At 42.7% G+C, this 20868-nt stretch overlaps 1 protein-coding gene across 5 annotated transcripts in view; it reads left to right on the top strand.

The window, feature by feature from the left end:
- The window catches only part of LOC122540881 (FERM domain-containing protein 5), a 249103-nt gene that overhangs the window by 196932 nt on the left and 31303 nt on the right, over positions 1-20868 (top strand). For all 5 annotated transcript variants that reach the window (XM_043677108.1, XM_043677107.1, XM_043677109.1 and 2 more), the window contains 9 exons: positions 3148-3245; positions 7892-8015; positions 12094-12181; positions 14096-14184; positions 15507-15570; positions 16217-16308; positions 17879-17953; positions 18600-18668; positions 19425-19531. In XM_043677108.1, the coding sequence (XP_043533043.1) occupies positions 3148-3245; positions 7892-8015; positions 12094-12181; positions 14096-14184; positions 15507-15570; positions 16217-16308; positions 17879-17953; positions 18600-18668; positions 19425-19531 (806 nt within the window). The remainder of the gene's footprint in view (positions 1-3147; positions 3246-7891; positions 8016-12093; positions 12182-14095; positions 14185-15506; positions 15571-16216; positions 16309-17878; positions 17954-18599; positions 18669-19424; positions 19532-20868) is intronic.

Here is a 20868-nt window from a genome sequence, read left to right as displayed (position 1 = left end):
TGTGTCTGTGTGTATATGTGTGTGAGAGAAAGATGATAAGGTGAAGCGAAAAGAAGTGGATTGGTTGACTATTCTTGACTCTATGTAACAACAAGCGTATTTCCAGTCTAACGTGCCTGATGCAGTGTGAGGGAGTGTCGCAATGCCAGTGGTGAAGCCTTTTCAGATGAGACGTTAACCCAACTGCATTCTGCAGTGAGGGTGGGATAGGGTTGGAGGTGGGTGTGGACATTAGGTGGGATGGAGGGATGGGAGTTGGTTGGAAGATGGGGTTGGGGATGGGAGTGAGACAGGGGTTGGATTTGGGTTGGGGTTTGAGGTGGGGTTGGGATGGGGGGTGAGGTGGTGTGAAGGGTCAGGGTGGACGGTGGGGGTATGCTGCAAAATTCTGAAGCCTTGGATCCCCAGCTCACCAATGGCCTCCATCCCAACTGTTGGGGAAACAAGCCTACCCTTTGTGATTGGATGATTCTTTGATTCTTGGTCAAACAATTCTTTGTTCTCAGCGTCAATATTTAATCAGTAACACGTGAATGTTCAATGAGAGTTAAATCGAAAATACAAATCCTTGCCTAGGTTTTTGCTCCCAGCAGCATCCAGGAGGTGAGCACTTAATTCCAGGAAACTCCAGGCCAATCCTGTCGAGTAGATGACTGGTCCTCTGTGTAGTGTTTGAGGGAACATTGAGCATCTGTTCAAATTCTATATTAAAAAAAATGGCGAAGAAGGAGCAGAATTAAGGAAGGTCAATGTAAGAATCCCTGAATCAGGTTTCAGTCAATGGAGGTTTAGAGCTGCCCCTGAGCTCTGGCTTCTTTTAACCCACTGAGCCATTTTAGTGGCAATGGTCATTCATTTGTCCCTCCCCTGGAGACCCAAACATTTCATCTGGATTCTTTCAGCTTCTCATTTCCTCCTCTGGCTGACGGTGATCAGATGGTGCCAGTTACTGGACAATCCACTAGAAAGCTCTGACCCATCTGAGACACCCGCACCTGTTGTTCGAGTTAGTGTTAATGTGGTGGTTCCTGAGCAATGAAACAGCAGGAGGCCATTCAGCCCACGACTCTATCCTGCCATTCAATTAGATCATGGCTGAGCTTTATCTTAATTTCACCTGTTTGCCTTGGTGCTGTAACCCTGAATGTGTTTGCAGTGATTTTTAAAAAAAATACAGAATGCTTATGTACAGCCCGAATGTAGCAGTTCCTGCAGTTACCACACTCCCAGCTCCTCAGGAACCTCCTTGAATCAGATGATATTATCGAAGAGGATCTGGCAGAGAGAGTTATAGCTGTAACTAAATGAGAAAATGGGTGATGGTTATATGTTAATTCAGTGACAGTTAGGTGAGTATTGACTAAGTCTTTGTCTATATGTAAATAGGGATTATGTAATAGAAGGTGTTTGATTTTGTGGTGAGTGAGCTGTGTCATTGTCAGTGATGGTGTGGCCAAAGATGTGGATGGTAGTTCCTGTGTTGTTGGTTTAGAGTGGTGCTAGAAAAGCACAGCAGTTCAGGCAGCATCCAAGGAGCAGGAAAATCGACGTTTCGGTCAAAAGCCCTTCATCAGGAATACAGGCAGAGTGCCTGAAGGGTAGAGAGATAAATGAGAGCTGGAAGTTTGGAACTGGGGTGAGGTGGGGGAAGGGGAAATGAGGAAACTGGTGATGTCCACATTGATGCCCTGGGGTTGAAGTGTTCTGAGGCAGAAGATGAGGCGTTCTTCCTCCAGATGTCGGGTGGTGAGGGAGTGGCGGTGAAGGAGGCCGAGGACCTGCATATCCTCAGCTGAGTCTTCATGCATGTTCTACTATTCAATAAGATCATGTCTGATCTGATTTTAACCTCAACTCTGCATTCCTGCATATCCCCAATAATCTTTCTCCCCAATATTTAAAGATTTTAAGGCATCGACTGCCTTTGAGGACCAAATCCTCTGAGAGAAGAAATGTTTCCTCATCTCTGTTTTAAATGGGTGACCCCTTGTTTTTAAACTCTGACTCCTAGTTCTCGATTCTCCCACAAGAGGAAACATCCTTTTACCATTCACTAGGTCAAGTCCCCTCAGGATCTGAAATGTTTCAAGTCACTCTTCTAAGCTCTAGAGGTAGCCTGGCCTATCTAGCTTTTCTTCATAAGGCAATCCACTCATTCCAGGCATGAATGTAATAAAAAAACTTCCCTGAACTGCTTCCAGTGCATTAATATCCATCCATAAGTACACACTACAGTGCAGAGATCCTCTGTACTTTAGCAAACGATATTAATCTGGATTTGAATAATTGGCAAAGAAATTTCTTTATTCACCACCAAACAGTTCAATTTCAACTCAGTTCCTGAAATGCCCCAAATAAAGTATCCAATAAGGAGTTTGCCAAACCCTCTATTATGTTTCTGACCTTACTCGCTTGCATCTTGATCACAAAGGGATGAGCTTTGTTAATGATAGTGACTAGGCCAGTGATTGGAACTGGTCCAAATGACTCACTGAGCACCATGAAGAAGGTAAGGAAAATCAGGAAACAAGAGTTCGTATCTGAAAACACTCTTTGTTTCAGTGAAAATCCTCTTCATTACCCAGAGGGTGAAACACATGAGCACACTAGGCCGATGTCAGTAGCATGAATATATTCAGGTGGAAGCTGGAAAAAACAATGAGTGAGAGAGGAATACCAAGGATACGCCAAGAGGGTGTGATATAGGAGCAAGGAGGTGGGAGGAGACACAAATAGAGTGTAAAGGGAGCAGCAATTTAGACCAGTTGGGCTGAATGGTCTGTTTCTGTTTTGAACACTCTGTGTGATGTATTTTCTCAAGCAATTCTATCATTTTCCACTCTGCGCATGACAGCATCATTAAATCATAGAATTTCCACAGCGTGAGGCCATTTGGCCCAAGATGCCACTGATAGCTCTTTCAAAAGGCTATCCCGATTAATCTCATTCCTGTCTTTCTTTAAATTATCGTTTGTTTTGCAAATATATCTCATCACTTCCTGTTATAAAATATTGTTATAGATTCTGTTTGCTGCCCTGATTCTGGTGCGATATCCCTGGTCTGATTTCCAACCTGTGTCGAAGGTGTTCTCTCCCTCCAGAGTTTATGCCTCCCCATGGCCACTGATGCTTTGTGCTTCTTCACAGGTATCTGGTCTTCCTTCAGATAAAGAGGGATCTGTATCATGGCCGCTTGCTCTGTAAGACCTCCGATGCAGCATTGCTCGCAGCCTACATCCTGCAAGGTAATTAAGACTTTGTTCCTTTTCTACAACAATAAATTGCATTTTGCATTGAGTCTTGAAAATTATAAAACAGCCCAAAGTGCATCATGGCAGTAATCATCAAGCACCATGTGACTGCAAGGCACATGGGGAGATATCAGGATGTGGGCAAAGAGAGATTTTAAGGAGTGTTTTAAAGGAAGCGATCGGGATGGGAGAGGTTTCGGTAAGGAATTCCAGATCTTAGGGCCCAAGCAGCTGAAGGCATGGTCACTGATGATGAAGCAAACAGCGTCAGTCATGTGTGAGGGGCCATAGTTAGATAAATGCAAAGTTAGGGAGGTTTATAGGGAGGTTGGAGGAGGTTACAGAGTTAGGGAAGGTTGTGTTGTTTGGAGGAGTTTACGTAGTTAGGGAGAGGTGTCGAGGTTGGAGGAGGTTACAGAAATTTTGGATGTTGTCTTGGTTGGAGGAGGTTACAAAGATAGGGAAGGGTGTAGGGTCTGGAGGAAGTTATATAAATGGGTTGGTACTTGGTTACAGAGATAGCAATTGGAGAAGCCAACAAAAGATTTGAAAAGTAAGTGTAAGAAGTTTAAAGTTAGGGTATTACCAACCCTGGGACCAGGTTAATGGGTTAATGAGACTGGTGTGAGTTAGGACAAGGGGCAGCTGAAATGTTACTGAGGGTGGGTTTACAGAGGGTGTAAGTGGGGAATAGATGAGAGTAGAGTTAACATTAGCAACCGCTGAGCTAAGATAGGCCAGAGTCTGAGTTGGGGAGGTGGATGCTGGTGATCTGCATGATGAAGCTAACTATCTGACAGCTACTGCAGAGGCAAGGCTGACAGAAACAGTTAGGGTAACCGTGAGGTTTTATTGATCATGCGTGAGAAAGGTTTAGAGTCAGTGTGGAAACACCATGAGGAATTAAGGATCTGTGTGTCAGTCATGGCCGAAGATCATTGAAAGCTAAAACATGTGATGAAGGTACAAGTCACTGATTGGTTGCTGAAGCTGCTCACTGCCTTTATAGTGGACACATTCCTCTCCTTTAAGGGTGTGAGCCATTTGCTTAAATGCCAATGCAGCATAGGTTTTGTTGAAATTTAATTTCATTATTTACTCTGCTGGGATAATTTATTATAACGAGCAGTAGATTGATGGGATTGAGTGGCACATTCAGAAATTGCAAAAAGCTGGTTTTTCAGAAAAATAAGAATCCCCCCCCCCCCTCCCCCACTCCGTTATTTCATGGAATTCCCATGACAGCCTGGCTTCCAAGGCTGGCACATTTTTGACATGACAAAGTCCAAGGCTGAGACATGACAAAGTTGTGAGGAAAAGCAGCAAACTTCTACCGAGTGCACAGCATCTCATCTGTTCAACAGGCTCTAAATGCTGCCACCTCTTGGGCACTGGAGTCAATGACAACCCTTGGCTGCAACAAGTGACTGTGATCCCAGCTAGAACAGACAGATTCCCCAGTTCTCTGGCTCACACGGCCCACACAATCGCACCAAATAGATTCTTTGTTCAAGTACATCCTCCCAGCTTTGACAAAGGGTCAGTTAGACTAGAAACGTCAGCTCTTTTCTCTCCTTATAGATGCTGCCAGACCTGCTGAGATTTTCCAGCAATTTCTCTTTTGGTTACATCTTCCCATAAATCTGAGTTAGTCACCAACAAATCCAGCAGGGAATGCAGGAAAAGGCTCTTTACCTGGAGTAAAACTCACTATCCCAGGGAGTAATAGAGACAAAGAGAAAGGATCAGAAGGAAATGATAGAATGAATTGAGGTAAGGTTGGAGCAGCTGGGAGGGATCACCTTTTTGTTGCACAGATTAATCTCAGTCCACGCTGTCTTAATCTTAAGGGAGTTGAACAGAGTGCTTCAGACTGTAATACTTGTACCTATGTTATAATTTATGGTGTCAGATGTATTAAATTTTTGATTAGTCATTTTCACTCTTCACAAACCCTCTCCTCTCTCTATCTCCTTTCACTCTTGACTCTCTTCATTCTTCAGTCCTCTCATTATATCTGAGCCTCTGGATGTACATTTGCTCTCTGAGCTGGAAGGTTCAATTCCAGATGTTTCGTCACCATCCTAGGTAACATCAGTGAGTCTCCAGCAAAGCACTCGTGTCAGTGACCTGCTTTCTACTTATGTGTTTAGGTTTCCTTGGGTTGGTGATGTCAGTTCCTGTGGTGATGTCGTTTCCTGTTCCTTTTCACAGAGAGTGGTAAATGGGGTCCAAGTCGATGCGTTTGTTGATATGTTTTTTGATCAACACTTACATCGATGTGGACCCCATTTACCACCCTCTGAGAAAAAGAACAGGAAATGACATCACCAACCCAAGGAAACCTAAACACATAAATAAAAAGCAGGTCACTAACACCAGTGCTTCACCAGAAGCTCATCGATGTTGCTACCTAGTATGGTGACGAAACATCTGAAAATGAACCTTCCAGCTCAGTGAGCAAACTTACATCCAGAACCTCAACCTGAGCTACAAAGTTAAAATTCACACAACACCAGATTATAGTCCAATAGGTTTATTTGGAAGCACTAGCTTTCGGAGCGCTGCTCCTTCATCAGGTGATTGTGGACAATAAGATTGTAAGACACGAATTTATAGCAAAAATTTCCAGTGTGATGTAAATGAATTTATATATTGAAAAAGACCCAAATTGTTTAAGTCTCTCATCATTTAGGATGACCATGTTGGTTTCAGTTCTTTCATATGTAAATTGCAACATTTTAAAATAAAAATTACATTCTCAGGTTCACTTTAACAGTTTGTGTCATGTCAGCCCAGATAAGGTATTGAAGGTGTTAACTCCGTGTGAGGCTGTCTGTACCACAATGGTCAGACTGATTCTAATCTAAAAAACGGATTTACAGAATCTTTCATGGATTCATGCAGTTTTTGAACAAAGTAAAATGTAAGTCTGCAAGTACAAATTCACCCCACAAACATATATGTGTATGTGTTCATGTGGGTATGTGTGTGAGTGTAAAGGAGTTTAAGTATGTGAGAGAGTGTGTGGGAGTGTATGTGTGAGTGTATGAGAGAGGGTCTGACTGAGTGTGTGTTTGTGTGTGTGCACGTTTGTTTTTGTGAGTGTATAGTGCAGTCGGGTCACCTGTAGTGTGACATGAACCCAATGTCCCAGTTGAGGCCATCCTCACGGGTACTGGACTTGGCTATCAGCCTCTGCTTGGCCACTTTTCATTGTTGCCTGTCCCGAAGTCCGCCTTGGAGGATGGTTATCCGAAGATCCGAGGTCGAATGTCCGGACCGCTGAAGTGTTCTCCGACCGGGAGGGAACACTCCTGTCTGTTGATCGTTGCGCGGTGCCCATTCATCCGTTGTCATAGCCTCTGTTTTGTCTCGCCAATGTACCATGCCTCAGAGCATCCTTGCCTGCAGCATATGAGATAGACAATGCTGGCTGAGTCACATGGGTACCTGCGATGTACATGGCAGGAGGTGTCCCCATGCATAATGGTGGTGTCCATGTCGACATTCTGACACGGCTTGCAGCGTCTACCGTGACAAGGTTTTTTGGTATTAAACACACACACACACACCCTGACCAAGTTAAACCCCTCTACACTCACACCCTCTCACAGATGCTCATAACCACCCCCACCTCCCTCCTGCCACACACACACGTATAAGTTTGTGCAGTGAATTTGTACTTGCAAAATTACATTTTACTTTGCTCAAAAACTGCATGAATCCATGTAAGATTCTGTAAATCCATTTTTTAGATTAGAATCAGTCTGACCATTGTGGTACAGACAGCCTCACTGGGAGTTAACACCTTCAATACCTTATCTGGGCTGACATGACACCACTTGTTAAAGTGCACCTGAGAATGTAGTTTTTAAAAAATGTTTTGTGATTTACATATGAAAGAACTGATACCAACACGGTCATTCTAAAAGATGAGAGACTTAACAAACAATCCAGATCTTTTTCAATATATAATTTCAGTTACATCACACTAGAAAATTTTGCTATAAATTCTGTGTCTTACAATCTTATTCTCCACAATCACCTGATGGAAGGAGCAGCGCTCTGAAAGCTAGTGCTTCCTATTAAACCTGTTGGACTATAACCCGGTGTTGTGATTTTTAACTTTGTACACCCTAGTCCAACATTAGCGTTTCAAATCTGAACTACAAATCTTCTCAAAATCTAAGCCTCTCTTTCTCCCCCTCTCTTTGTCAATCTCTTTGGGGATGTGTCTCTGCTTTCTGTCTCTGTCATTCTGCTCTCTTCTCTGTCTCTTTCTGGTTCTCTCTCTCTTATTCTCACCTCTCGCGTTCTGACTCATTTTCTGTGTTTCTTCCTCATTCTTTCATTCCTTCCCTTTCTCTATCTTTCTGTTTTTCTGCCTCTTTTTTTTCTTTCTTCATCTTCTCATTTTTTCTCTCTTTCTTTCTCTCTGTCTGTATCCCATTTTCTCTCTCTCTGTCACCCTCATTCTGTTTTTGCTGTCTTGCTCAGTAAAGTGAGTGCTGAGAATCTACATTAATTAACTGATAACCAACTTTGCACAAGGTGATTTTTGATGTTTCTTAGAATTTGCGGAAAAGGTCTTTTTTTTTTAAACTATTTTGTTTATTTTAAGATGTTCTCAATTCTAGCTGAAATTGGAGACTATGATGCAGGAAAACACCCAGAAGGATACAGCTCCAAATTCCAGTTCTTTCCTAAACATTCCGAGAAACTGGAACGAAAAATTGCTGAGATCCACAAAGCTGAACTTAGGTACAGTATGTGCATTAGTTTTATAGGAATTACAAGAAACTGTACTGAGAGGATGATGTGAATGAAAGAACAGAAAGTTCAAGAGAAATAGAGGACTCGCATTTATGAAGCACTGTTCACACCCTTTAGCTATCCCAATATGTTCTTTCAAATAGATAGGTATGTTTTGTCTTGTAATCACTGTGTAATGGAGAAGTTTATTTGCAACATGATCCCAAAAACAGCACTGAGATAATTTAGCAGGTGGTCTATTCTAATGATATTGGCTGAAGGATGAAAATTGACCAGGATGCTAGGGAGTACACCTCTACTCTTCCTCAAAGCAGATTAACAGGATCTTTATGTTGATCTGAGAGGGCAAGCAATGCCTCATTTTAGCACCTTTCAAAATGCATCACTCACTCATGGATCAATAGGTGTTTTTTCCCAAAAATATACTTTGTTCATTGAATTTCTGAAAGTATATTTTAAAACATTTCAAAATGAAGTTCAACAGAATTCATTTTTTTCTCCATACATAGCTGTTCAAAGCTCAATTCACCAAGATCAGCACGGTTACAGCAAGGGCAGGACGTACTTGACAAACTTGCTGGAGTTCTTTGAGGATGTAACCAGCGAGGTGAATAATGGGGATCTGGTGGATGTGGTGTATCTTGACTTCTACAAGGCATTTGACAAGATGCCGCTTAAAAGACGCATCCAGAAGGTTAGAGCCTAGGGCGTTAGGGGAAGACTATTGGCTTGGATAGAAGATTGGCTGACTGATAGAATTCAGAGGGTCGGGAAAAATGAGTCATTCTCTGGGTGGCAAACGTAACTGGTTGGCTGCTGCTGGGTTCAGTTCTCGCACCTCAGCTGTTTGCAATCTATAAATGACCTGCAAGCAGGGGCAGAGTGTAACATAGCAAAGTTTGTGGATGATACTAAAATAGGTGGGAAAGCAGGCAGTGATTTGATTTGATTTATTGTAGTCATATGTACCTGAGTACAGTGAAAAGCTTTGCTTTGCGAGCAGTATAGTCAGATCATAGCAAACGAGGCCATACTGATCATAGGGTGCTTTGACAGAGTGAGGCACACGAGGTTACACTGCACACGAGGTGCACAAACCAAGATCAACATTATTTGAAGTTAGAGAGACCCATTCAGCAGTCTAATAACGGCAGGGAAGAAGCTGTTCTTGAACCTGCTGGAGAATGTGTTCATTTACAGATGGATATTGATAGGCTATTGATAGACCAGAATCTGGCAGATTGAGTTGAATGTGGATAAATGCAAGGTTATCCACTTTGGCCAGAAAAACAAAAGAGCAAACTATTATTGAAATGAGAAGCAGCTGCAAAGTGCATCAGTGCAGAGGGATCTGGGTGTCCTTGTGCATCAATCGCAGGAAGTGCGTATGTGAGTGCAGCATATAATAAGAAAGGCAAATGGAATCCTGGCATTTATTGTAAAAGGACTGGATTATAAAAGTAAAGAAACATTGTTACATTATATAAGGTGTTGGTGAGATTATACCTGGAATATTGTGTCCAGTTTTGGTCTCCTTACTTGAGGAAAGATGTGGTGGCACTGGAGGCAGTTCAGAGGAGGGTCACCACATTGATTCCAGGGCTGTTGGATGAGGAGCAATTGAATAACTTGTGCTTGTATTCACTGGAGTTCAGGAGAAGGAGGAGGGGATCTGATTGAGGTGTATAAAATACTGAAGGGCATTGATAAGGTGGACATGGAACAGATGCTCCCCCTTGTGGGACAGACTCAAATAGGAGGTCATGGATAGAGAGTGAGAGAAGGTTGGTTCAAAACTGAGATGAGGAGAAATTACTTCTCTCTGAGGGTTGTAAATCTGTGAACCTCACCACCCCAGGGTGCAGTGAAGGTAGAAGCCATCAACAGATTTGTTACCACACAGGGTAAACCCTCCTGCTTAATTTAAACCAGCAACACAGAAAAGATTTATCCCATGCAGTAATCTGTGAAAAATTCGAGAGGCTAAGAACTATTTAAAGTAAAAATTAGCAACTTTATTTCTTAAAGTATAACAGAGAATAATTAACTAACAACTACTTAGAACTCCTTCCTCTAACCTATCTTTTACTTTCCTTTCTACAGTACTAGTCCAATAAAACCCCTGATTAAGTTTTACCAAAAATTCAACTTCTCAAAAACCAGCCAGGTGTCAAATCTTCTTTTCTTCTTCTTAGGGATTTCTGCTTCACAGGTCACTGATCGATAAAGGTACCTTTCAGAGAGCTATTCTCCAGGCAGTCTGCAAATGCTCATGGTTGGCAGTTCTCCTCCTAACTGTCCAATTTTCCCAATCTTATACCTCCAAAGCATCGGATTGTGTCATTGGCTTTTAAGATTGTTAATATACTAAATTCAAACTTGATTGGAGTTTGGTATTTTTGGGGTATAATTTAAACTGATTGGCTTAATTCAAATCTGTTTTGTCATTTCCAGGCAACCAGCTAATCTAGCTTTCAACCAGCGTTACATTGTTACCTTATGCAGAACACTTGGTGCTGTCAGGTAGTTCTGTTAGCTTTAAACTCTCAAAGGTGTAGCATCCCCCACATCTTCATAACAGATTCAGGAGAAAAATTGCTATTATTCTGATGAAAAGCAGGATAAAGGGGTGTGGGTAGGGGAGTGGAGTTGAGACCAGGATAAGATCAGCCATAATGTGTTAAATGGTAGAACAGGCTGGTGGGGCTGAATTGCCTAATCCTCCTAATTCCTGTGTTCCTGCCTGAGTTGTCTCACTACAGTTTCAAAACCCTTAATATGTGCAATATCTTTTACAGCTGTAGATCCTGGAGCTTTGACAGTTTCTAGCCCCTCGATGTATATTAGGGTGAAGGGCCTGACGCACCAGTTTTACCCCCATTGCACAAGTCCAGCAGATGCCCCAAGCTGCAGAGTGTCCCTTAGCGCCACACACTCTACACCTGAGAATGCGCCAGGCTACAGCACTCAGTCAAAGACAACGCTTTGCACTGAGGCCCATTGAGTTTCAGGAGGACTAAAGAGCATCTTTCACCGAGTTGATGGCCCTCTGTCAGCAGTCACTGTCTGTCTCCGTGTGCATCCCTGCGCAGGGTGAATCTTGACAAATCGACCACTTCTCTCTCCCAGACCTTCTGTGCAAAGGCAAGCCCACAAACAAATACACAGCCATCTCTTCCTCACTGCAGCCATCTCAAGGGGCAGCATTGGGAAGGGTTGGGACTCTGTGTATTGAAGGAAAGATTTTATTGCTCACTTAGTAAACTGACATAGACTGACAACTGGCCTCAGTTGGGGATGGGATGGGATGGGGATATCTTCTACATCTTAGGGTAAAGTGAATGATTTTGGGTTAGTGATTTACCAGCTCTGCTCGAGGCCATTAATGGAACATTGGAGGCTCATGGTTCATTTTGCAGATTATATCAGCAGTTTCTGCGTTCTGGAATGGGCCAGAGCCTTTGGTGATAAAGGATGACAATTTAAAGATGTTGCTGGGATACTGTTCTGGTTCCTTAATCAGAATAAACACCAGAGCCATCGGAGGACATTCAGCCCCTCAATCTGTCCTATCATTTCATTCGCTTCTGCATCTCTGTATCTGAGCTCCATTTCTCTGACTTGGCTCCCTATCTCAATATTCTGGTCTGACATCAATCTAGCAATCTCAGTTTTGATAGTTTCAGTTGATCCCCAGCCTCAGACGTTTTTCAGGAGAGAGTATTCAAGAGTGGGTTCCCCCTACTGCTGGGTCCTTAGTTACTGGGAGTTAAGGTTCTGGTTAAGGTTCATTGAGAGGAATTATTTTCCAAATCACTTGGATCTTTCCAAGTGGCAGTCATTTCCAGGAAGAACCACTCCTGTATACTTTCAGAAGGTCTTTCACTATGTGACACACACATTATTAAGATGGACTGAAGTTGTGAAAGACACTATATAAATGCAAGCATTTTCTTCAGCCAAGTTTAGTATCTGACAGTTGGTGTATTGTTTGCCAGTGACAAACACAACACCTTTCCAGTTGTACACGTCTGACCTCTGACCTGTTGGATTATTTCCCATGCAGTGGGCAGTCTCCCGATACAGCGGAACTGAACTTCCTGAAGAAAGCGCAGTCGTTGGAAACATATGGAGTGGATCCCCATCCCTGCAAGGTAACAGGACAGTAATAGAGAGAGGAGCTTTGAATGGGCATGGAGGCTGTGAGTCTTTGTAATCAATCCAGTCCCACCTGTAGACACTCGCCTTGATCCTGACTGTGAGCTATCAGCTCCCAATCAAACCTCACAACCTTTGGTACAATTCACATTCAGATTGAGCTTGTTCTTGCAGTCAGTAAACATCTTCCACTCCCTCTCCCCTCCTCTCTCCTCCACTCCTTCCTCACCTCCCTCTTTCACTCTACCCTCTTCTCCCTTTATCCTCCATCTCCACTTTCTTCCTCTTTCTCTCTCTCTATCTCTGTGCACTCCCTGTCGCCTTTACTGCTACCCTCACTTTTATCCCCTCTCTCTGTTCCCTCCCATCTCTCTCTCATATGTACAGATGTAGGAATTAGGACCAGGAGTAGACCACTTGGCCTGTTGAGCTTGCTCTGTCATCCAATGAGATCACGGCTAATCTGATTAATCCGCATTTCCACCTTGTCCTTATAACGTTTCCTCTTTTTGCTTATCAAGAATGTACCCATTTCTGCCTTCAGGAAGAGATTCCCAAAGACTTACAACAGAACCATTTTCACCTCATCTCTGTTTTTAGTGGGCAACTACTTATTTTTGAACAGTGACCCTTTGTTCTAGATTCTCCCAAAGCAGAAAACATCTTCTCCACGTCCACCTGTGAAGACTCCTCAGGATCTTATTGGTTTCAATCTGTTTCTTCTAAATCCCAGTAGATGCCACAGCCTAACCTGTTGAACCTTTCCTCATCAGACAATGTGTCCACTCCAGGGATTAAACCTGTAAGTAATCTAAACCTGTAAACCTCCTCTGAACTGCTTCCAACACATCTGTAATCTTCCTTAAATAAGGAGATTAAAACTGCATGCTGTACTCCAGATGTGGTTTCACTCTGTATAAAAGAAGCATAATCTCTTTAGTTTTGTATTTGATTCCCCTCACACTGGACTGTAACATTCTATTCACTTTCCTAATTACTTGCTGCACGTGTATACTAATCGTTTGCATCTCATGCACAAGGACACCTAGATCCCTCTGCCTCACAGTTTGGAAATCTGACAATTCAATTCATATACCTTTTTATTCGTCCTGACAAAACAGACAATTATATATTTTCCTTCATTATTCTTCATTAGCTAGTGTTTGTTCCTACAACTTACCTTCCTACCTATCTGTGTCATCAGCAAATTTAACAGCCATGTCTTTAGTCTTTAGGTGCAAGTCTCATTTTCTCCTCTTTCTCTCTTATCTTTTCCTCACTCTGTCCCTCTCTGTACTTTCTCCCTTTATCTTTCCTTCCCTTCTGTCTCAGTCTCCAACTTTTTTCTCTGCCACTCCATCTAGGATAATTTGAATTGCCAGTGAGTGCTGGTACCTGAACGTGCACTGATTGATGTGTCAGGGTTAGTAATGGTCTGGGTAGTGGAGAGAGACAGGTGGGGGGTAAGCATTGTCACAGAATCATAGAGATGTACAGCACAGAAACAGACCCTTCAGTCCAACTTGTCCATGCCGACCAGATATCCGAAACTAATCTGGTCCTATTTGCCAGCATTTGGTCCATATCCCTCTAAACCTTCCTATTCATGTATCCATCCAGATGCCTTTTAAATGTTGTAATTGTACCAGCCTCCTCCACTTCCTCTGGCAGCTCATTCCGTACGTGTACCACCCTCTGTGTGAAAAAGTAGCCCCTTAGGTCCCTTTTATATCTTTCCCCTCTCATCCTGAACCTATAGCCTCTAGTTCTCGACAGTTCTGATGTCAGGCAAAGAAATGTGAAGGGGGACGAGCTAACCCTTCCAGACAGCCCTAATGGTATCAGAACAACTGACTGGAAATATCAGTAAAAAAGATCTGCATTTCTGAATGTGAACATTTCTCCTGTAGGATGTCTCAGGAAATGCAGCATTCCTAGCCTTCACTCCATCTGGATTTGTGGTCTTACAAGGAAACAAGAGGATTCATTTTATAAAATGGTGAGTAAACAGTTTCCTGGTTTAGTGCAGTGATGTTTTCTGCTATTCCCTCAAAAGTAAAATACAACTTTGCTGCTGTTCCCAGCCAAAACATACCAGCGGGATAACAGCTTTATTCATTCATTCATGGATGTGGTCTTCCAGAACCGTTTAAAGAAACAGAAATGACCATTTAGGACTGAGATGAGGAGAACTGTCTTCACCCAAAGGGTGTGGAGCCTGTGGAATTCTCTGTTGCAGAAAGGGGTTCATGGCAACGAAATAACTCCACCAAGGCCAATATCCTGTCACTAAGTCACTCTTTGTTTACACATGGAGTGTCCTTGACCCTGATCCAGCTCCCTCAGAGCCAGCTCTCAGAGTGAACAGAACTTCTGACACTCTTGTTTTTTTTTTCTTTCTTTTTTTTCATTAGCACCCGTGGTGTGTGTGTGCAGGTGTGAGACACAGTGAGAGACACAAGGTGTACGAATCTTTATTCAATTTCCACCACCAGGAAGATAGAAAAACACTCGAGTGGCCAGTGACCAGCAGTGCCCTTCACAAAAGGCAATGCTGTGTGATCAGACACTCTTGTTTATATCTGTCAGCCAGGGCTCCCTGATTGGACCAGGTTAACAGCGGCAATCAGGGAACTCATATTCTGTGATATCCACCCGGCTGACCACGTTACATTCGCTACAGCCAAAACATTGAGTGTTTTCAAGAAGGAGTTAGATATCAGTCTTAAGGATCAGGGGATCAGAGGGTAAGTGGAGAACAGGGTGATGATCAGCCATAATCATGTTGAATGGGGGAGCAGGCTTGAAGGGCCGAATGGCCTACTCCTGCTCTTATTTACAATGTTTCTATGTTGAGCTGGGTGTGAGGACACTTATTTCCCCATCCCTAATTGCCCTGGGGAAGGTGGTGCTGAACTGCCTCTCTGAACTCCTCTGGGTCTTAGGTTGGAGGGCATTTACAACACCTTTGGGGAGCGCGTTCTAGGAGTCTGATACATTTCTGAGTTCCTGTTACAAATGTCCATATTGCAGATTCTTCATTTTTTGTTACCCAGAAACAGTGAAATCCCTCTTGCCTAGTGTCAGCAAAAGCTTTTTCTTGTTGTTTAACTTGTGGTGGGTCTCCCACAGGCAGTGACACAGAATAAAGGTGACTGTGGGACTGGATTCTATCAGGCTATGGGATCTTGCCCACTGGTTTCCAAAATGGTGGACCTGCCCCTCCGAGTCAACTCCAATGGGGGTGGGGGGTGGGGAGGTTGCTATTTGAATATTGAGTGAGTTTTCTGATTAACAGTATCACTGTTCCCTTTCTTTCAGGGCTGATGTCAACAAGATGAAGTTTGAAGGGAAAACATTTAATTTGTATGCAACTCAGAAAGAGGTAAATGCTAACATTGTTTAAACATTAGTTACCAGTGTTCAAGCTAATGTAGTTCATCATCGAATCACTGCAGAAATATTTACTTCCTGACCCTCTGAATTTGCGAGGTACTGCTCAACACCTGACACAATCGGCATTTCGTAACCAAGGACTTATCAGAATTATACTCAATACCTTCTTAAAAAATTCTGGATTGCACATTGCTGGCAGGCATTTATTTCCCATCCCTACTAGCCCCTTGAGAAGGTGGGGGGTGAGCTGCTTCTTGAACTGCTGCAGGCGTGTGCTGTGGGTAGACTCTCGATGCTGTTGAGGAGGGAGTTCCAGGATTTGAACCCAGTGATGATAAAGTGTTGACCTTAAATAAAACCGGACAGCGGAGAAGCAGGCCATTCGGCTGTCCTGATCCATGTTGGCTTCTCCACACAAGCCTCCTCCCATCACGATTTCATCTCAACTTAGTAGCTTTTCCCTCTATTACCTTCTCCCTCGCGTGTTTACCTAGTTTCCAGTTCAATACCCTATGGAACTCCCTCCCTAACTGCACTGCATCCTGTGAAATTATTGAGGTAAAGCTGCACAAGTTGAAAATTCTCTTCTTAGGGCTTTTTGACAAGATAATTTATTTTATTGCTTACATTATCAGGAATCAAAGATTATTTTGACATACTTTGCGCCAACACCTGAAGCTTGCAAGCATCTGTGGAAATGCGGAGTGGAAAATCAAGCATTTTACAAGTAAGTGCCTTTTATTACAAATTAATTACAGCAGAGGGAACGGCCACAAAGCTAGTCCATGCAGCGTGTGAGCCTTCTCCCTCCTTATCTCCTCTCACCCTAACACCACCTCCTTCTATTCATGTCTCACTTGTGTGTTTATCCAGCATGCCTTTAAATACATTAATAGTATTCACCTCCCCCTCTTCCTGTGTTAGGAATATTCCCATTCTAATCACTCTGAGTGAGTACTCCTGTGGCTTTATTGCTCGCTGATTTAATGCTTGGTTAACTGTGCAATAATGGGGCTCAGGGATGGGCAACTGCCAATCTAATTGACTGAATTTGCCACTGTGGGTGTTCTGGAAATGTTGGGAGTGCACTCAGGGCCAAGGCTCTGGGCTCCATTACTGACAGAAACACCAGCACCACCTCCGACAGTGTGACACTACCTGGGCACTCTGCTGTGAGTGCTAGCACTCTCGAGTGGGACGCCAACCTACAACCTTCTGAGTCAGAGACAAGAAACCAGTCACTAAATCACAAACCAAATCTTGGAGATAGCTGCCAGGGGGAGATTACTAACTTGTATATTATATTGAGAATAATCTTGATCACTGGATGCCATAAATGTATTTGAAGAGGATTTTTCTTTCTAATCTGGCTTTATAAAACGAATAGACTATTTCTTCCTCTTATGAAGAATAGATATTGCGGTGTATGACCTTAAACATTGCAGTTATGGTTTTATCAAACGGTTCATGCCATGTGGTTCTGTTTAAACTTGAGCTAAACATCCCACCCCATATTGATACCATCACCAGTGCCAACTCCATCATATCACCCACCATTGCTCCTGCCTTAACTGATCTGTTGTTGAAGCTCACCTCCAGCTACTTCCAGACTAGACAATTCCAATACTTACCTGGCTCGTCTCCCATTTCTCCCTCTGTAAACTCATGCTCAACTAACATTCTGCTGCCCAGATTCTAACTCACACCATGTCCCATTTCACACCATCTCTTGTGTTCACTAGGCTAAGTTAACCCCCCAATCCAGCAATGACTTACGCGTAACATTCTCAATCTTGTTTTGATATTCATACATGGACCTGCCTCTCCCAATTTCTGTAACTACGACCCTCCAAGATTTATTCTGCAATTCTGGCCTCTCGAGCACACCTGTTTTTAAACACATCACCATTTAGCAGCAATGCTTTCAGCTGCCTGGGTCTGTGAGCGCTGGAAATCCTCCATCAACGTCTCCACAATTCCCTTTGTTCCTTTAAGATCCTCCTTAAAACTGACCACTTTGAGCCAGCTGTTGATCACTTGTCCTCATCTTAATTTATGTAGCACAGTGTCATATTTTGCATTATCACATCCCTGCAAAGCAGCCTGGGAGATTTTTAGTGCAACAAAATACTATATCAATGTAAGTCTTTGTTGTTAAAGGCTCTGTTTGAATGTTGGGACTGATTTTTTTTGTTTTGGGGTGGCAGTTTGGGGAACAGGGTGATTCCCAGATGTTTTGAAGATGCTGGGTGATTGTAGCAGAGTTGAACATTGTTAGTTTATTTGCTGTCGACCAGGTTTGAAAAGTCCAGTCAGGTTCGGACAGTTTCAAGCAGCAACCTATTCTTCAAAGGAAGCCGGTTCCGATACAGGTAAATAATCAGAGTAAGTAGTGGCTACTGAAAACTAATCCTTTATTTCGATTCTTCAGGAGATACTGGAAGGAAACCCATGGGATAAAACCAATTACTGAGCAAAGAATGAAACGTATTTGGCATTAAATGAATACAGGGAGAGTCACCATCCAGGCAGCTGGTTGGCTGGTTTGGAGCTAGGGTTGGTGATGACTTTCTGTGATATTAAGGAACTAACCTCAGAATTTTGTGTTGCTTTTGAGTGTCTGTGTAGAAGCTGGAGAAGATACAAAGCTGATGTGAAAGAAAAATTTACAATTGCAATTCAGTTATAAAAAAATGACATTTTCTAATTGCCTTGCAACTGGGGGAATCTTATCGTGTTTTTCAAAGTGACATTTAACAGACATTAGTTACAAATGGCCATTGAAAGCTGTTTAGTTAAGCATAGAGATAATTGAAGGCAATTATTATGGTATGGCTGATTAGTCCCACACAGATCTCCATCTGCAAAATATATAGGTCATGCCTCTTCAGCCTGCCTCAGGATAAAGCCAGGCAATGATGACTGTGTTAACAGGTCAATGATAAAATAAATTAGTGTCTGATTGTTAGTTCCCTTGTACTGACACTGTCTCTATGGCTCCATTGTTACTGCATTCAGTGGGAAAGTCGCAAAGGAAGTGATCGAGTCCAGTGCAAAGATTAAAAGGAGCCCCCCAGAAATTCACAGGTAAGATTGTTCACTCGAGTGACTCTGAGTTAAACGTTTATTAGAACCTATCTCACTGTGTTGTGCAGATGAATCCAGACAAAAAGCTTGCTGTATCATCACCATTTCTTTGAGTATCCTTCATATTCTGTACTTATTGTCCTCTGTGCTCTGTCTCTGATGGATTTGTTTTACCTTGTGATAACCTGTGTCCACTTTTAAGTGATATCATCCAGTCCTGTCTTTATTCTCTGATCACTCTGTGCCTGTCTCTGCTGCTTTATTCTTTTATTACTCTGTGATACCTTGTTACCCAACATCTCCACTTACTTTGAGGTCTCCTGTACATCTAACTTGCTGTTCACTGCCTCTCTATTTCATTTCTAACCTGTACCACTTGAAGCTTAGCAATTTTTACTCACTGACTAAAATCTCCTACACCATTGTTAAACTGCGGTAATATTCACTAGTCCATAGAAACTATCAGCAGCTCACAGTAACTACAACCAATTCAGGTAACTAATGTTAATCTACCGTAACTACCATTGACTCAGAAAGACTACCATTGGCTCCAGTAACTATTGTTAGGCTTCAGTGTCTGCCATTAACTATCTGTCAGCTCCAATAACCCCCTGCAGTAACCACTGTAATAGGCTGCACTCACCACAGTTAACCACCTTTTATGATCATTAAGGTTCTGTTTCTATCTCAATGTTCAAACACACTCAAATTGCCCCTGGGTAATAAAACTCCTGAGCTAATGTCTTCCCTCTCCAGATCAGGTCTGGTCCCAAGTCGCAGTTGCCCGTCCATTTCTCACGGATCGAGGCTGTGCAGTGTTCCCAGGACTCGCAGGAGAGCGGTGCACATCTCCATCATGGAAGGTAAGGTCCGTCTGAAAATGGCAGGTTTGGACCAGGTCAGAGTGAGGAACCAATCCCTGGGTCAACAGGATTGGGTCAGAGGCCGGAGGCACTATTCGGAAAATGTGCCGGAAAATCACAGCAAACTTTGTGGAGCTGAATTCTGCTTAAATCCTGCTCAAACACATTCGCATTATTTCTGAAATGCCCCATCGTGGGTCATTAGATGACATAATTGATCCTAATCAATTACTGATGAACACAGGCCTCAAAGAATGAATTAAATTAATTTAAAAGAAAATTGAAATCAAGTAATGGCAAATCAGTGGTTTTGATTGCTGAACCCAAATCTAAAATTCCTTGTGTTGATGAATTTTGAACTTGTCTCAACTGACTTTTAGGTATTTATGGCTGAATTATCCGTGCTGTAATTAACTCTCATACCCAGAGTCATACCCACTTCTCTGCCATTAAAAAACTATGTTCAAGTCTTGCTTCTTGAGATACCTGGGAGCTTGCTATGCTTCCTCATTGCTTTCTCCATGGTAACACCTTAGCCTATCAGAATTTGGTAATTAATCAACTTCCTTTTTTCCTGTGGTATGAATTGTTGTGATTGTTTAAAATTTGGCATTCTTGCATATGTCCTGATGAGTTTGAGATGAAAAGCTTTGGTGTAGGTCCCTCTTTTCAACAATGTTGGAAGTCCTGACTTTACCAAGTAGCTGCGCTGGATTTATCTGGATGAGCAACAGATCCCAATGAGACTCTACTCTGGGCATTGGAAGTGATTGGCATTGGAGCCAAGTGACCACGCACCATGTGATGTACTGGCAAATAGTACAATTGGCAAAATTGTGCCCTGGGTCATGACCTGGTTTTATTTTTGGTTGAGACAGGGTAAAAGGTCATGGAAAACACAAACATAGAGGTGTTGGGGTGGTTCACAGACATTTAAACCTTCCCAGTTCAAAATTGTTGATTCATTGGATCACGAGAGAGCTCACGGATATTTGACCCCTGCTCCAGATTTTTTAATCCATTCTGAAACAATGGCAGCTCACATTCTTCTATCTTCCCACAGGGGGCTGTTAAACTGTAAATTTAAAGGAGCCTGGGTCCCAGAGAAATGGGATCAACATTATTCCCAGTTTGTAAGGTCTTGGCTCACTCACTTTCGAAAATGTTTTTTTAATTGTGATTACATCACCACAGATCCAGAGACTAAGTGGAGACCTGCATCAAATCTTTGGAAGAAATAACATCTGTCTTTTATTTGAAAGAGGATGACTCATATTTTGGGCACAGTTTCACAGGAGACTCTCACCTGGGCATTGGCTTAACGAGAGACTGTCAGG

The sequence above is a fragment of the Chiloscyllium plagiosum genome, chromosome 36 (genome assembly GCF_004010195.1).
Source record: "Chiloscyllium plagiosum isolate BGI_BamShark_2017 chromosome 36, ASM401019v2, whole genome shotgun sequence".
NCBI classification, from domain to species: domain Eukaryota; kingdom Metazoa; phylum Chordata; class Chondrichthyes; order Orectolobiformes; family Hemiscylliidae; genus Chiloscyllium; species Chiloscyllium plagiosum.
This window is presented reverse-complemented; position numbering and strand designations above follow the sequence as displayed.